Genomic DNA, 17,315 nt, shown 5'->3' with positions numbered 1-17,315 from the left:
AATGACTTATATCAACATCCTTAGCTTGCCCATTCACTAAATATATTATTAAATAACACTGACTGACACACAGTAGCTTAAGAATGCAGAGTGCTAACGCTAGCTTATTAGCATTAGCCAATCCTTATGCTGAGGGAGACTAGCTAGTTAGCTACCACCAACCCTTATGCTGAGGGAGACTAACTAGTTAGCTACCACCAACCCTTATTCTGAGGGAGACTAACTAGTTAGCTACCACCAACCCTTATTCTGAGGGAGACTAACTAGTTAGCTACCACCAACCCTTATGCTGAGGGAGACTAACTAGTTAGCTACCACTAACCTTTATGCTGAGGGAGACTAACTAGTTAGCTACCACCAACCCTTATTCTGAGGGAGACTAACTAGTTAGCTACCACCAACCCTTATTCTGAGGGAGACTAACTAGTTAGCTACCACCAACCCTTATGCAGAGGGAGACCAACTAGTTAGCTACCACCAACTCTTATTCTGAGGGAGACTAACTAGTTAGCTACCACCAACCCTTATGCAGAGGGAGACCAACTAGTTAGCTACCACTAACCCTTATTTTGAGGGAGACTAACCAGTTAGCTACTACCAACCCTGCACAAACCTGTGGCTAACTCTGCTGCACTTTGACTTTCTGGCTGCTCTGCCCTCTCATTCACTACTTCCTGCTCGTGCCTTCTCATTCACTACTTCCTGCTCGTGCCTTCTCATTCACTACTTCCTGCTCGTGCCTTCTCATTCACTACTTCCTGCTCGTGCCTTCTCATTCACTACTTCCTGCTCGTGCCTTCTCATTCACTACTTCCTGCTAGTGCCTTCTCATTCACTACTTCCTGCTCGTGCCTTCTCATTCACTACTTCCTGCTCGTGCCTTCTCATTCACTACTTCCTGCTCGTGCTCAACCTGATCAACCTGCTCTCTTTCGGAAGAACTTCTGAACATCCGTATTTGCTTTGTGCTGCAGGCTCCGACTGAGTGACAGGCAGGAAATAAAAGTCACTTTTTGGTCTACTAGACACTGTGGCATATATTTTCCCCGTAACAATTATACCAACAAAACACAAAACAAATGATGATCATGCTTTGTAATGTTTCTTAAACAATATTTTGTAGCTTTATTTAACTAGGCAAGTCAGTTTAGAAAACAATCTTATTTTCAATGACAGCTCAGGGATTCGATCTTGCATTTTCGGTCAATCACCACCTTCCGGAGACACCTGAAACCCCACCTCTTTAAGGAATACCTGGGATAGGATAAAGTAATCCTTCTAACCCCCCCCCCCCCCCCCCTAAAAGATATAGATGTACTATTGTAAAGTGGTTGTTCCACTGGATATCATAAGGTGAATCCACCAATTTCTAAGTCGCTCTGGATAAGAGCGTCTGCTAAATGACTTAAATGTAAATGTAAATGTACTAGTCCAAAGCTCTAACCACTACGCTACCTGCTGTGTATTAGTAGTAAGAAGTAATGTGGTATATTGTTTAATTTCATTTTCTGTGACCTGAGTCTAACCTAAATATCACAGATGAGACAAACATTTTTACCTGCCTTTAAGGGCAGGGGGTTACCGCGGTAACGCGACTCAAGTCCTGTTTGTGCCTGTGTGATTGAGTCTGATTGGTAGAAGCACAGATAGAAACAGTGAGACAGATATTTCACTGGATGTGTAAATGTGAAGCATCCCCTTGGTATTTCCACTCACTACCAAATATGGTAGTGAGAGGAAGCCAAGTATCCGGCAGGGAGAAGATGGAACGAGATACATTTTGGCCGGCATTCTGCTACTTTTCTCATTGATAAAACATTTGATCTCAATACAGTTTTCTGTTCCCAAAACTAGAATATGTTACGAACAGAGTGGTCTGAGTTTTGTAGACTTGACCCTTTTTTTAAAGTAAAAAAAAATGGTATTGTTTAGAAGGAGAGCAAAGGCGAATTGAGTTATTGCATTCGCGCACTTCACAAAGTAGGTGTTCCCTAACGGAAATATGCAAATATGTGCTACGACGCGCCAATAGGATCTTGCTAGCTTGTGCTTGGCTCTGCCCACCTCCTTGCTTGTTCTGCCCACTGTGACTCATTTGTTCCCCCGTTTGAAACGACGGGCTGTGGTCTATCTTGGTTTAGTTATACACATCTTTGGTGGAAGCGTTGTCTTCTCTTCCTTAGCAGTTGAAACTCAAACGTAGAAAAACAACCTAGCTTGTGAACAAAACGATAGGAAATAACCAAGAAACACAAGAAAAAAAGTCTTAACTTCAGTAGACTTTAGTTTCAAGTAAATTAGACCAAGTTTTATGCCTGTGCGTTGCGCTTCTAAAAATCTTTACTCAGCTCTTTACGTGCCCACAGCCCGCAGCCAGGCAGTGTTGCAGCGCGGGCTGGAATACGCTGTATAGGATTTGTAGTTCTTTGACTTTGTGTGATTAATAAAAAATAAAAAATGTCAGTACATTTTTTTTCTGCATAGAGCAAGTGATGTGTGGTTATGCAAAATCATATCAGACTTAAATAAATAAAAAGAAAATATACATTGCATTCGGAAAGTATTCAGACCCCTTGACCTTTTCCACATTTTGTTACATTACAGACTTATTCTACAATTGATTACATTTTGTTTTATTTTCTCGACAATCTACACACAATACCCCATAATGACATCACAATACCCCATAATGACATCACAATACCCCATAATGACATCACAATACCCCATAATGACAAAGCGAAAACAAGTTTTTTGAAATTTTAGCTAATTTATAAAAAATAAAAAACTGAAATACATTATTTACATAAAGTATTCAGACCCTTTACTCAATACTTTGTTGAAGCACCTTTGGCAGCGATTACAGTCTCGGGTCTTCTTGGGTATGACGCTACAAGCTTGGCACACCTGTATTTGGGGAGTTTCTCCCATTCTTCTCTGTAGATCCTCTCAAGCTCTGTCAAGTTGGATGGGGAGCGTCGCTGCACAGCTATTTTCAGGTCTCTGGGTTCAAAATGTCAGTCACCTGTGATGTTTATAAAGTGTAATATCGGGATGCAAACTCAAAATGTAATACATTCCAACTCTATATCTGATATTGTACAGGGTTCTTCTTTATTTTAAACCCATAACTGTGTGTGTGAAGTGGATACTTCTGTTACAAAGTAGATTTATTTAAGACTACAGAAGAAACACTCTGTGTCACCCTGATTTAACCCGCTGCACATGACGGCGCAAACGTAAATGACCTTTCAATGGCGCATTGTCCAAATCGCGATCGGATTGAATCCCGGACTAAATTTCCATTGGTACTAATATACATAAATACATTTCACTGTAGCTTTGTCTTGTACTTGTCTGACGTAAGTGACTTTGTTGTTCCCTCCCTAACCGACCAGGCTTTTATAGAAATGGCTTCAGAGGAGGCAGCGATCACCATGGTGAACTACTACACCACAGCAACACCTCACGTCCGCAACCAGCCGGTCTACATCCAGTACTCCAACCACCGCGAACTCAAGACAGACAACCTGCCCAATCAGGGGGTGAGTACAGTCCAACCTGACCAATCAGGGGCTGAGTACAGTCCAACCTGACCAATCAGGGGCTGAGTACAGTCCAACCTGACCAATCATAGACTGAATCCACTGTATGTACATTGTATGTACATTACAACCTGACCAATCAGGGAGTGAGTATCATAAAGCCTGACCAATCAGGGCCTCAGTCCACCACATGTATACAGATCAAAAATATAATTTGCAGTTCATGTAAGAAAATCGGTCTTTTTAAATAAAATCATTAGGCCCTAATCTATGGATTTCACATGACTGGGAATACAGATATGTATCTGTTGGTCACAGATCCCTTTAAAAAAAAGGTAGGATCAGAAAACCAGTCAGTATCTGGGGTTTACCTCATAGCAGCGCGACACATCTGCTTCTCATAGAGTCGATCAGGCTGTTGATTGTGGCAACACAAGTCATGCAACCAGAGGTCTCTTCACAGTCCCCAGGTCCAGAACAGAGGCTGGGAAACGCACAGTATTAAAAAGAGCCTTGACAACATGGAACTCTCTGCTACCCCAGGTAACTCAAGATAGCAATAAAACCAGATAAAATAACACCTTACTGCACAGAACAAGACTGTGAAGAAACACAGTCATGTTTGTGTTGTAATTCACACTTTATTGTGTAGATGGGTGGCTTTGTGCACAAATCAAATCAGAGTGTATTTGTCACGTGTGCCGAATACAACAGGTGTAGACCTTACAGTGAAATGCTGAATACAACAGGTGTAGACCTTACAGTGAAATGCTGAATACAACAGGTGTAGACCTTACAGTGAAATGCTGAATACAACAGGTGTAGTAGACCTCACAGTGAAATGCTGAATACAACAGGTGTAGTAGACCTCACAGTGAAATGCTGAATACAACAGGTGTAGACCTTACAGTGAAATGCTTACTTACAGGCTCTAACCAATAGTGCGAAAAAAAGGTGTGTGTGTGTGTGTGTGTAGGTAAGTAAAGAAATAAAACAACAGTAAAAAGACATTTGAAAATAACAGTAGCGAGGCGATATACAGTAGAGGCTATATACAGTAGAGGCTATATACAGTAGAGAGGCTATATACAGTAGAGAGGCTATATACAGTAGAGGCGATATACAGTAGAGGCTATATACAGTAGAGGCGATATACAGTAGAGAGGCTATATACAGTAGAGAGGCTATATACAGTAGAGAGGCTATATACAGTAGCGAGGCTATATACAGTAGAGAGGCTATATACAGTAGAGAGGCTATATACAGTAGAGAGGCTACATACAGTAGAGAGGTTATATACAGTAGAGAGGCTATATACAGTAGAGAGGCTATATATAGACACCGGTTAGTCAGGCTGATTGAGGTAGTATGTACATGGATGTATAGTCAGTCGTGGGTGAACAGGGAGTACAGGAGGGGACTGAGCACGCACCCCTGGGGAGCTCCAGTGTTCAGGATCAGCGTGGCGGATGTGTTGCTACCTACCCTCACCACCTGGGGGCGGCCCGTCAGGAAGTCCAGGATCCAGTTGCAGAGGGAGGTGTTTAGTCCCAGGATCCTTAGCTTAGTGATGCACTTTGAGGGTACTATGGTGTTGAACGCTGAGCTGTAGTCAATGAATAGCATTCTCACGTAAGTGTTCCTTCTGTCCAGGTGGGAAAGGGCAGTGTGGAGTGAAATAGAGAATGCATCATCTGTGGATCTGTTTGGGCGGTATGCAAATTGGAGTGGGTCTACGGTTTCTGGGATAATGGTGTTGATGTGAGCCATTACCAGCCTTTCAAAGCACTTCATGGCTACGGACGTGAGTGCTACGGGTCTGTAGTCATTTAGGCAGGTTGCCTTTGTGTTCTTGGGCACAGGGACTATGGCGGTCTGCTTGAAGCATGTTGGTATTACAGACTCAATCAGGAACATGTTGAAAATGTCAGTGAAGACACTTGCCAGTTGGTCAGCACATGCCCGGAGCACACGTCCTGGTAATCCATCTGGCCCCGCAGCCTTTGAGAATGTTGACCTGTTTAAAGGTCTTACTCACGTCGGCTACGGAGAGCATGATCACACAGTCGACCGGAACAGCTGATGCTCTCATGCATGCCTCAGTGTTGCTTGCCTCGAAGCGAGCATAGAAGTGATTTAGCTCGTCTGGTAGGCTCGTGTCACTGGGCAGCTCTCGGGTGTGTGCTTCCCTTTGTAGTCTGTAATGGTTTGCAAGCCCTGCCACATCCGACGAGCGTCGGAAACGGTTTAGTACGATTCAATCTTAGCCTTGTATTGATGCTTTGCCTGTTTGATGGTTCGTCGCAGGGCATAGCGGGATTTCTTGTAAGCTTCCAGGTTAGAGTCCCGCACCTTGAAAGTGGCAGCTCTACCCTTTAGCTCAGTGCGAATGTTGCCTGTAATCCATGGCTTCTGGTTGGGGTATGTACGTACAGTCACTGTGGGGACGACGTCCTCAATGCACTTATTGATAAAGCCAGTGACTGATGTGGTGTACTCCTCAATGTCATCGGAAGAATCCCGGAACATGTTCCAGTCTGTGCTGCAAAACAGTCCTGTAGTTTAGCATCTGCTTCATCTGACCACTTTTTTATTGACCGAGTCACTGGTGCTTCCTGCTTTAATTTTTGCTTGTAAGCAGGAATCAGGAGGATAGAGTTGTGGTCGGATTTACCAATTGGAGGGCGAGGGAGAGCTTTGTATGCGTCTCTGTGTGTGGAGACAATTTGATATATTTTGTATTGTAATTTACACTTTATTATGTAGGTGAGTGGCCTTGTGCACAAGACTTGACTTGAAGAGACAGACAGACGATTTGATATATATATTTTGTATTGTAATTTACACTGTATTATGGATTATAATGTGTAGATGGGTGGCCTTGCATGAATCATTGACTTGTGGCAGCCGGAGCAGGAACCATCTCCTGTTTCTGAAGCGCGAGGCAGGAGACAGGAGGCAGGAGACAGGAGGCAGGAGACAGGAGGCAGGAGACAGGAGGCAGGAGATGATGTCCTGTTATGTACATCTCAACCTTCGCCTCTGCTGAGTCCGTACAAGACTCTAACTACCAATTGGGGAGAAAAAGGGGTAATAATATATATATATTCAGTCAAAAGTTTGGACACACCTACTCATTCCAGGGTTTTTCTTTATTTTTACTAACAGGTGTTCCTTGTTAAAATGTAATTTGTGGAATTTCTTTCCTTCTTAATGCATTTGAGCCAATCAGTTGTGTTGTGACAAGGTAGGGGTGGTATACAGAAGACAGCCCTATTTGGTAAAATACCAAGTCCATATTATGGCAAGAACAGCTCAAATAAGCAAAGAGAAACAACAGTCCATCATTACTTTAACACATGAAGGTCAGTCAATCCGGAAAATGTCAAGAAGTTTCTTCAAGCGTAGTCGCAAAAACCATCAAGCACTCTGATGAAACTGTCTCTCATGAGCACCGCCACAGGAATGGAAGACCCAGAGTTACCTCTGCTGCAGAGGACAAGTTCATTAGAGTTACCAGCCTCAGGAATTGCAGCCCAAATAAATGCTTCACAGAGTTCAAGTAAAAGACACATCTCAACATCAACTGTTCAGAGGAGACTGTGTGAATCAGGCCTTCATGGTCGAAATTGCTGCAAAGAAACCACTACTAAAGGACACAATAAGAAGAAGAGACTTGCTTGGGTCAAGAAACACGAGCAATGGACATTAGACCGGTGGAAATCTGTCCTTTGGTCTGAGTCCAAATTTTAGATATTTGGTTCCAATCACTGTGTCTTTGTGAGACGCAGAGTAGGTTAACAGATGATCTCAGCATGTGTGGTTCCCACCGTGAAGCATGGAGGAGGAGGTGTGATGGTGTGGGGGTGCTTTATTGGTGACACTGTCTGTGATTTATTTAGAATTCAAGGCACACTTAACCAGCATGGCTACCACAGCATTCTGCAGCGATACGTCATCCCATCTGGTTTGGCCTTAGTGGGACTGTCATTTGTTTTGAACAGGACAATGACCCAAAACACACCTCCAGGCTGTGTAAGGGCTATTTGACTAAGAAGGAAAGTGATGGAGTGCTGCATCAGATGACCTGGCCTCCACAATCACCCGACCTCAACCCAATTGAGATGGTTTGGGATGAGTTGGACCGCAGAGTGAAGGGAACTTCTTCAACATTGTTGGAAAAGCATTCCAGGTGAAGCTGGTTGAGAGAATGCAAAGCTGTCATCAAGGCAAAGGGTGTCTACTTTGAAGAATACATTTTGATTTGTTTAACACTTTTTTGGTTACTACATGATTCCATATGTGTTATTTCATTAGTTTTGATATCTTCAATATGTACAATGTAGAAAATAGTAAAAAAATGAGTAAAATATGAATGAATGAGTATGTGTGTCCAAAAGTTTGACTGGTACTGTATATGTAATTAAACTAGTGCACTATACAATGTAGGAAATAGGATGCCATTTGGGAGGTGTGTAATAGGCTTGTCCAGTCCACCATGGTCAGTTGTTTCTAGCCACTGAATCATGTTACAACACACACAATGGCTGACCAATATATATATCAATATATCAATATATATATCAATCTATCAATATATCAATTTATTATTTATTGATTGTTTGTCATGGTAAACCCAATGTGTGTTATATGTTATTGATTGTTTGTCATGGTAAACCCAATGTGTGTTATATGTTATTGATTGCTTGTTGCCATGGTAAACTCAATGTGTATATACTATGTGGTTAGCAGCATTATGAGAATAAGTTAAAAAGTTATATCACTTAGGATTATTGTTTGTTTAGGGTATTAAACCCAACATCCCTCTCTCCCTCCTCTCCTCCCTCTCTCTCCCCTCTCCTCTCCCCTCTCTCTTCCCCCTCTCCTCCCTCCCTCTCTTCCCCCTCTCCTCCCTCCCTCTCTTCCCCCTCTCCTCTCCTCCCTCTCTTCCCCCTCTCCTCTCCCCTCTCTCTTCCACCTCTCCTCTCTCTCTCTCTCCCACTCTTCTCTCCTCTCTCGTTCCACCTCTCCTCCCTCTCTCACCCCTCTCCTCCCTCTCTTTCCCCTCTCCTCTCTCTCCCCCTCTCCTCTTTCTCTCCCCCCTCTCCTCTCTCGCTTCTACCTCTCCTCCCTCTCTCCCCCCTCTCCTCTCCCCTTTCTCTTCCCCCTCTCCTCCCTCTCTCCCCCCTCTCCCCTCCCCTCTCTCTCCTCCCTCTCCTCTCCTCCCTCTCTTCCCCCTCTCCTCCTCCCCCTAACAGAGGGTTCAGGCAGCTTTGCAGGCAGTCAATGCAGTGTCGTTGGGTGGTTCAGCATCTGTCGGTGATGGAACCCTGATGCCAGGACAGAGCCCCGTGCTGCGCATCATCGTAGAAAACCTCTTCTACCCTGTATCACTGGAGGTGCTACACCAGGTAAACCTGACCTCTAACCCCTAACCTCTATCACTGGAGGTGCTGCACCAGGTAACCCTGACCTCTGATCTCTAACCTCTATCACTGGAGGTCCTACACCAGGTAACCCTGACCTCTGATCTCTAACCTCTATCACTGGAGGTCCTACACCAGGTAACCTGACCTCTAACCCCTAACCTCTATCACTGGAGGTGCTGCACCGGGTAACCCTGACCTCTGATCTCTAACCTCTATCACTGGAGGTCCTACACCGGGTAACCCTGACCTCTGATCTCTAACCTCTTTCCCCCTTCACATAGTAAGGGGTAAATTCTTCTCGTCCGAGTTTTGGAATAATACTCCTCTATGAAATGAATGTATGGTGCTAATTAGCCTCAGAGACATGTTCATATGAACTGGGTTTTTTTGTTTTGTCTCCATAGATCTTCTCTAAGTTCGGGACAGTCCTGAAGATCATCACATTCACCAAGAACAACCAGTTCCAAGCCCTGCTACAATATGCTGACCCGATGAATGCCCACCACGCCAAAGTGGTACGTACTGACCCGATGAATGCCCACCACGCCAAAGTGGTACGTACTGAGCCGATGAATGCCCACCACGCCAAAGTGGTACGTACTGACCCGATGAATGCCCACCACGCCAAAGTGGTACGTACTGACCCGATGAATACCCACCACGCCAAAGTGGTACGTACTGACCCGATGAATGCCCACCACGCCAAAGTGGTACGTACTGACCCGATGAATGCCCACCACGCCAAAGTGGTACGTACTGACCCGATGAATACCCACCACGCCAAAGTGGTACGTACTGACCCGATGAATGCCCACCACGCCAAAGTGGTACGTACTGACCCGATGAATACCCACCACGCCAAAGTGGTACGTACTGACCCGATGAATGCCCACCACGCCAAAGTGGTACGTACTGACCCGATGAATGCCCACCACACCAAAGTGGTACGTACTGACCCGATGAATGCCCACCACACCAAAGTGGTACGTAGTTGTCACGTCTTGACCATAGAAAGATGTTATTTAAGTAGGTGAGGGGGGGTTCTATGTTTTCTATTTCTATGTTGTCAGGTTCTAGTTTTGTATTTCTATGTCGGGGTTTTGTTTTGGATGATCTCCAATTAGAGGCAGCTGGTCCTCGTTGTCTCTAATTGGAGATCATATTTAAGTGGTTTTTTTTTCCCCACCTGGGTTTGTGGGAGATTGTTTTTGAGTAGTGTATGTTTCACCGCTTCGTCACAGTTCGTTGTTTTGTTCTTTAGTTCATGTTTATGTATCGCATAGTTTCACAGTGTTGATAAAAATATGTGGAACGACACACACGCTGCACTTTGGTCCGCTTCTCCTTACGACAGCCGTGACAGTAGTCAAAACACTCCCCCTCATATTGACAACAAAAAGACATAGCTCTGTTTGTACTATCAGGAAAATATGGTGTTGAAATGGCTGTTTCTCCAGAGGCTATATGGATGACATTATGATCTGTTCCTCCAGAAGCTATATGGATGACATTATGATCTGTTTCTATGGGGGCTATATGGATGACATTATGATCTGTTTCTCCAGAGGCTATATGGATGACATTATGATCTGTTTCTATGGGGGCTATATGGATGACATTATGATCTGTTCCTCCAGAAGCTATATGGATGACATTATGATCTGTTTCTATGGGGGCTATATGGATGACATTATGATCTGTTCCTCCAGAAGCTATATGGATGACATTATGATCTGTTTCTATGGGGGCTATATGGATGACATTATGATCTGTTCCTCCAGAGGCTATATGGATGACATTATGATCTGTTTCTATGGGGGCTATATGGATGACATTATGATCTGTTCCTCCAGAAGCTATATGGATGACATTATGATCTGTTTCTATGGGGGCTATATGGATGACATTATGATCTGTTCCTCCAGAGGCTATATGGATGACATTATGATCTGTTCCTCCAGAAGCTATATGGATGACATTATGATCTGTTTCTATGGGGGCTATATGGATGACATTATGATCTGTTTCTATGGGGGCTATATGGATGACATTATGATCTGTTCCTCCAGAAGCTATATGGATGACATTATGATCTGTTTCTCCAGAAGCTATATGGATGACATTATGATCTGTTTCTATGGGGGCTATATGGATGACATTATGATCTGTTCCTCCAGAAGCTATATGGATGACATTATGATCTGTTCCTCCAGAGGCTATATGGATGACATTATGATCTGTTCCTCCAGAAGCTATATGGATGACATTATGATCTGTTTCTATGGGGGCTATATGGATGACATTATGATCTGTTTCTATGGGGGCTATATGGATGACATTATGATCTGTTTCTATGGGGGCTATATGGATGACATTATGATCTGTTCCTCCAGAAGCTATATGGATGACATTATGATCTGTTTCTATGGGGGCTATATGGATGACATTATGATCTGTTCCTCCAGAAGCTATATGGATGACATTATGATCTGTTTCTATGGGGGCTATATGGATGACATTATGATCTGTTCCTCCAGAAGCTATATGGATGACATTATGATCTGTTTCTATGGGGGCTATATGGATGACATTATGATCTGTTTCTATGGGGGCTATATGGATGACATTATGATCTGTTCCTCCAGAAGCTATATGGATGACATTATGATCTGTTTCTATGGGGGCTATATGGATGACATTATGATCTGTTTCTATGGGGGCTATATGGATGACATTATGATCTGTTCCTCCAGAAGCTATATGGATGACATTATGATCTGTTCCTCCAGAGGCTATATGGATGACATTATGATCTGTTTCTATGGGGGCTATATGGATGACATTATGATCTGTTTCTATGGGGGCTATATGGATGACATTATGATCTGTTCCTCCAGAAGCTATATGGATGACATTATGATCTGTTCCTCCAGAAGCTATATGGATGACATTATGATCTGTTTCTATGGGGGCTATATGGATGACATTATGATCTGTTTCTATGGGGGCTATATGGATGACATTATGATCTGTTCCTCCAGAAGCTATATGGATGACATTATGATCTGTTTCTATGGGGGCTATATGGATGACATTATGATCTGTTCCTCTGGGGGCTATATGGATGACATTATGATCTGTTCCTCTGGGGGCTATATGGATGACATTATGATCTGTTCCTCCAGAGGCTATATGGATGACATTATGATCTGTTTCTATGGGGGCTATATGGATGACATTATGATCTGTTCCTCCAGAGGCTATATGGATGACATTATGATCTGTTTCTCCAGAAGCTATATGGATGACATTATGATCTGTTCCTCTGGGGGCTATATGGATGACATTATGATCTGTTTCTATGGGGGCTATATGGATGACATTATGATCTGTTTCTATGGGGGCTATATGGATGACATTATGATCTGTTTCTCCAGAGGCTATATGGATGACATTATGATCTGTTTCTATGGGGGCTATATGGATGACATTATGATCTGTTTCTATGGGGGCTATATGGATGACATTATGATCTGTTTCTCCAGAGGCTATATGGATGACATTATGATCTGTTTCTCCAGAGGCTATATGGATGACATTATGATCTGTTCCTCCAGAGGCTATATGGATGACATTATGATCTGTTTCTATGGGGGCTATATGGATGACATTATGATCTGTTCCTCTGGGGGCTATATGGATGACATTATGATCTGTTCCTCTGGGGGCTATATGGATGACATTATGATCTGTTTCTATGGGGGCTATATGGATGACATTATGATCTGTTCCTCCAGAGGCTATATGGATGACATTATGATCTGTTTCTATGGGGGCTATATGGATGACATTATGATCTGTTTCTCCAGAGGCTATATGGATGACATTATGATCTGTTCCTCCAGAAGCTATATGGATGACATTATGATCTGTTTCTCCAGAGGCTATATGGATGACATTATGATCTGTTCCTCCAGAAGCTATATGGATGACATTATGATCTGTTTCTATGGGGGCTATATGGATGACATTATGATCTGTTCCTCCAGAAGCTATATGGATGACATTATGATCTGTTTCTATGGGGGCTATATGGATGACATTATGATCTGTTTCTATGGGGGCTATATGGATGACATTATGATCTGTTTCTCCAGAGGCTATATGGATGACATTATGATCTGTTCCTCCAGAGGCTATATGGATGACATTATGATCTGTTTCTATGGGGGCTATATGGATGACATTATGATCTGTTTCTATGGGGGCTATATGGATGACATTATGATCTGTTCCTCCAGAAGCTATATGGATGACATTATGATCTGTTTCTATGGGGGCTATATGGATGACATTATGATCTGTTCCTCCAGAAGCTATATGGATGACATTATGATCTGTTCCTCCAGAAGCTATATGGATGACATTATGATCTGTTTCTATGGGGGCTATATGGATGACATTATGATCTGTTCCTCCAGAAGCTATATGGATGACATTATGATCTGTTTCTATGGGGGCTATATGGATGACATTATGATCTGTTTCTATGGGGGCTATATGGATGACATTATGATCTGTTCCTCCAGAAGCTATATGGATGACATTATGATCTGTTTCTATGGGGGCTATATGGATGACATTATGATCTGTTTCTCCAGAAGCTATATGGATGACATTATGATCTGTTCCTCCAGAAGCTATATGGATGACATTATGATCTGTTCCTCCAGAGGCTATATGGATGACATTATGATCTGTTTCTATGGGGGCTATATGGATGACAACATGATTGATCCTCTAAACCAGAGAAGTAGCCGTCAGGTGGGACCATAACAAGGATCTACTGTCTGTCTATTTCTGTCCTGATGTGTTTGGATAGAAGCATTAATCATATCAGAAGCTTGTTGTTGTTTTTTTAAACCTTTATTTAACTAGGAAAGTCAGTTAATAACAAATTATTATTTACAATGACAGCCAACCCCCCGGCCAAACCCGGACGACGCTGGGCCAATTGAACCAACAGGACCCTAAACAGTTTCTACCCCCAAGCCGTAAGACTGCTAAACAAGACTGCTAAACAAGACTGCTAAACAAGACTGCTAAACAAGACTGCTAAACAAGACTGCTAAACAAGACTGTTAAACAAGACTGCTAAACAAGACTGTTAAACAAGACTACTAAACAAGACTGCTAAACAAGACTGCTAAACAAGACTGTTAAACAAGACTGTTAAACAAGACTGCTAAACAAGACTACTAAACAAGACTGTTAAACAAGACTGCTAAACAAGACTGTTAAACAAGACTGTTAAACAAGACTACTAAAGACTGCTAAACAAGACTGCTAAACAAGACTGTTAAACAAGACTGTTAAACAAGACTACTAAAGACTGCTAAACAAGACTGCTAAACAAGACTGCTAAACAAGACTGTTAAACAAGACTGTTAAACAAGACTACTAAAGACTGCTAAACAAGACTACTAAACAAGACTGTTAAACAAGACTGTTAAACAAGACTACTAAACAAGACTACTAAAGACTGCTAAACAAGACTGCTAAACAAGACTGCTAAACAAGACTGTTAAACAAGACTACTAAACAAGACTGTTAAACAAGACTGCTAAACAAGACTGCTAAACAAGACTGTTAAACAAGACTACTAAACAAGACTGTTAAACAAGACTGCTAAACAAGACTGTTAAACAAGACTACTAAAGACTGCTAAAGACTGCTAAATAGCTCCCCGGACTACCCTTTTACCACTAACTCTCTTGAACTGACTCTACCCAACACACTGGACACTACCCAACACACTGGACTCTACCCAACACACTGGACTCTACCCAACACACTGGACTCTACCCAACACACTGGACTCTACCCACACACTGGACTCTACCCACACACTGGACTCTACCAACACACTGGACTCTACCCAACACACTGGACTCTACCCAACACACTGGACTCTACCCCCCCAACACACTGGACTCTACCCCCCCAACACACTGGACTCTACCCAACACACTGGACTCTACCCCCCCAACACACTGGACTCTACCCCCCCAACACACTGGACTCTACCCCCCCAACACACTGGACTCTACCCCCCCAACACACTGGACTCTACCCAACACACTGGACTCTACCCCCCCAACACACTGGACTCTACCAACACACTGGACTCCACCAACACACTGGACTCTACCCAACACACTGGACTCTACCCCCCCACACACTGGACTCTACCCCACACACTGGACTCTACCCACACACTGGACTCTACCCACACACTGCACTCTACCCCCCCACACACTGGACTCTACCCAACACACTGGACTCTACCCAACACACTGGACTCTACCCAACACACTGGACTCTACCCAACACACTGGACTCTACCCCACACACTGGACTCTACCCAACACACTGGACTCTACCCAACACACTGGACTCTACCCACACACTGGACTCTACCCAACACACTGGACTCTACCCAACACACTGGACTCTACCCAACACACTGGACTCTACCCCACACACTGAACTCTACCCAACACACTGGACTCTACCCAACACTCTGAACTCTACCCAACACACTGGACACTACCCAACACACTGGACTCTACCCAACACATTGAACTCTACCCAACACACTGGACTCTACCCAACACACTGGACTCTACCCAACACACTGGAATCTACCCAACACACTGGACTCTACCCCACACACTGGACTCTACCCCGCACACTGGACTCTACCAACACACTGGACTCTACCCAACACACTGGACTCTACCCAACACACTGGACTCTACCAACACACTGGACTCTACCCAACACACTGGACTCTACCCACACACTGGACTCTACCCGACACACTGGACTCTACCCGACACACTGGACTCTACCCAACACACTGGACTCTACCCACACACACTGGACTCTACCCACACACACTGGACTCTACACACACACTGGACTCTACCCAACACACTGGACTCTACCCACACACTGGACTCTACCCAACACACTGGACTCTACCCACACACTGGACTCTACCCAACACACTGGACTCTACCCAACACACTGGACTCTACCCAACACACTGGACTCTACTCAACACACTGGACTCTATCCAACACACTGGACTCTACCCAACACACTGGACTCTACCCAACACACTGGACTCTACCCAACACACTGAACACTACCGACACACTGGACTCTACCCAACACACTGGACTCTACCCACACACTGGACTCTACCCAACACACTGGACTCTACCCAACACACTGGACTCTACCAACACACTGGACTCTACCCAACACACTGGACTCTACCCAACACACTGGACTCTACCCCACACACTGGACTCTACCCCACACACTGGACTCTACCCCACACACTGGACTCTACCCACACACTGGACTCTACCCAACACACTGGACTCTACCCACACACTGGACTCTACCCAACACACTGGACTCTACCCAACACACTGGACTCTACCCAACACACTGGACTCTACCCAACACACTGGACTCTACCCACACACTCACTCTACCCAACACACTGGACTCTACCCAACACACTGGACTCTACCAACACACTGGACTCTACCCAACACACTGGACTCTACCCACACACTGACTCTACCCAACACACTGGACTCTACCCAACACACTGGACTCTACCCAACACACTGGACTCTACCCACACACTGCACTCTACCCACACACACTGGACTCTACCAACACACTGGACTCTACCCAACACACTGGACTCTACCCAACACACTGGACTCTATCCAACACACTGGACTCTACCCAACACACTGGACTCTATCCAACACACTGGACTCTACCCAACACACTGGACTCTATCCAACACACTGGACTCTACCCAACACACTGGACTCTATCCAACACACTGGACTCTACCCAACACACTGGACTCTACCCCACACACTGGACTCTACCCAACACGCTGGACTCTACCCAACACGCTGGACACTACCCAACACGCTGGACTCTACCAACACACTGGACTCTACCCAACACACTGGACTCTACCCAACACACTGGACTCTACCCACACACTGACTCTACCCAACACACTGGACTCTACCCAACACACTGGACTCTACCCAACACACTGGACTCTACCCACACACTGCACTCTACCCACACACACTGGACTCTACCAACACACTGGACTCTACCCAACACACTGCACTCTACCCACACACTGACTCCACCCAACACACTGGACTCTCCCCAACACACTGGACTCTACCCAACACACTGGACTCTACCCACACACTGCACTCTACCC

General features: G+C 44.3%; 1 protein-coding gene across 4 annotated transcripts in view; it reads left to right on the top strand.

Annotated features, from left to right (window-relative positions):
- Positions 1-17,315, top strand: part of LOC106594274 (polypyrimidine tract-binding protein 3) — a 189,298-nt gene that overhangs the window by 74,261 nt on the left and 97,722 nt on the right. For all 4 annotated transcript variants that reach the window (XM_082960603.1, XM_082960604.1, XM_082960606.1 and 1 more), the window contains exons 4-6: positions 3,399-3,545; positions 8,804-8,956; positions 9,379-9,489. In XM_082960603.1, coding sequence (XP_082816729.1) covers positions 3,399-3,545; positions 8,804-8,956; positions 9,379-9,489 — 411 coding nt within the window. The remainder of the gene's footprint in view (positions 1-3,398; positions 3,546-8,803; positions 8,957-9,378; positions 9,490-17,315) is intronic.

Source organism: Salmo salar, chromosome 13 (assembly GCF_965601325.2).
Source record: "Salmo salar chromosome 13, fSalSal1, whole genome shotgun sequence".
Lineage (NCBI taxonomy): Eukaryota > Metazoa > Chordata > Actinopteri > Salmoniformes > Salmonidae > Salmo > Salmo salar.
The sequence above is the reverse complement of the archived record's forward strand: the minus strand, read 5'-3'. Positions and strand labels throughout refer to the sequence as shown.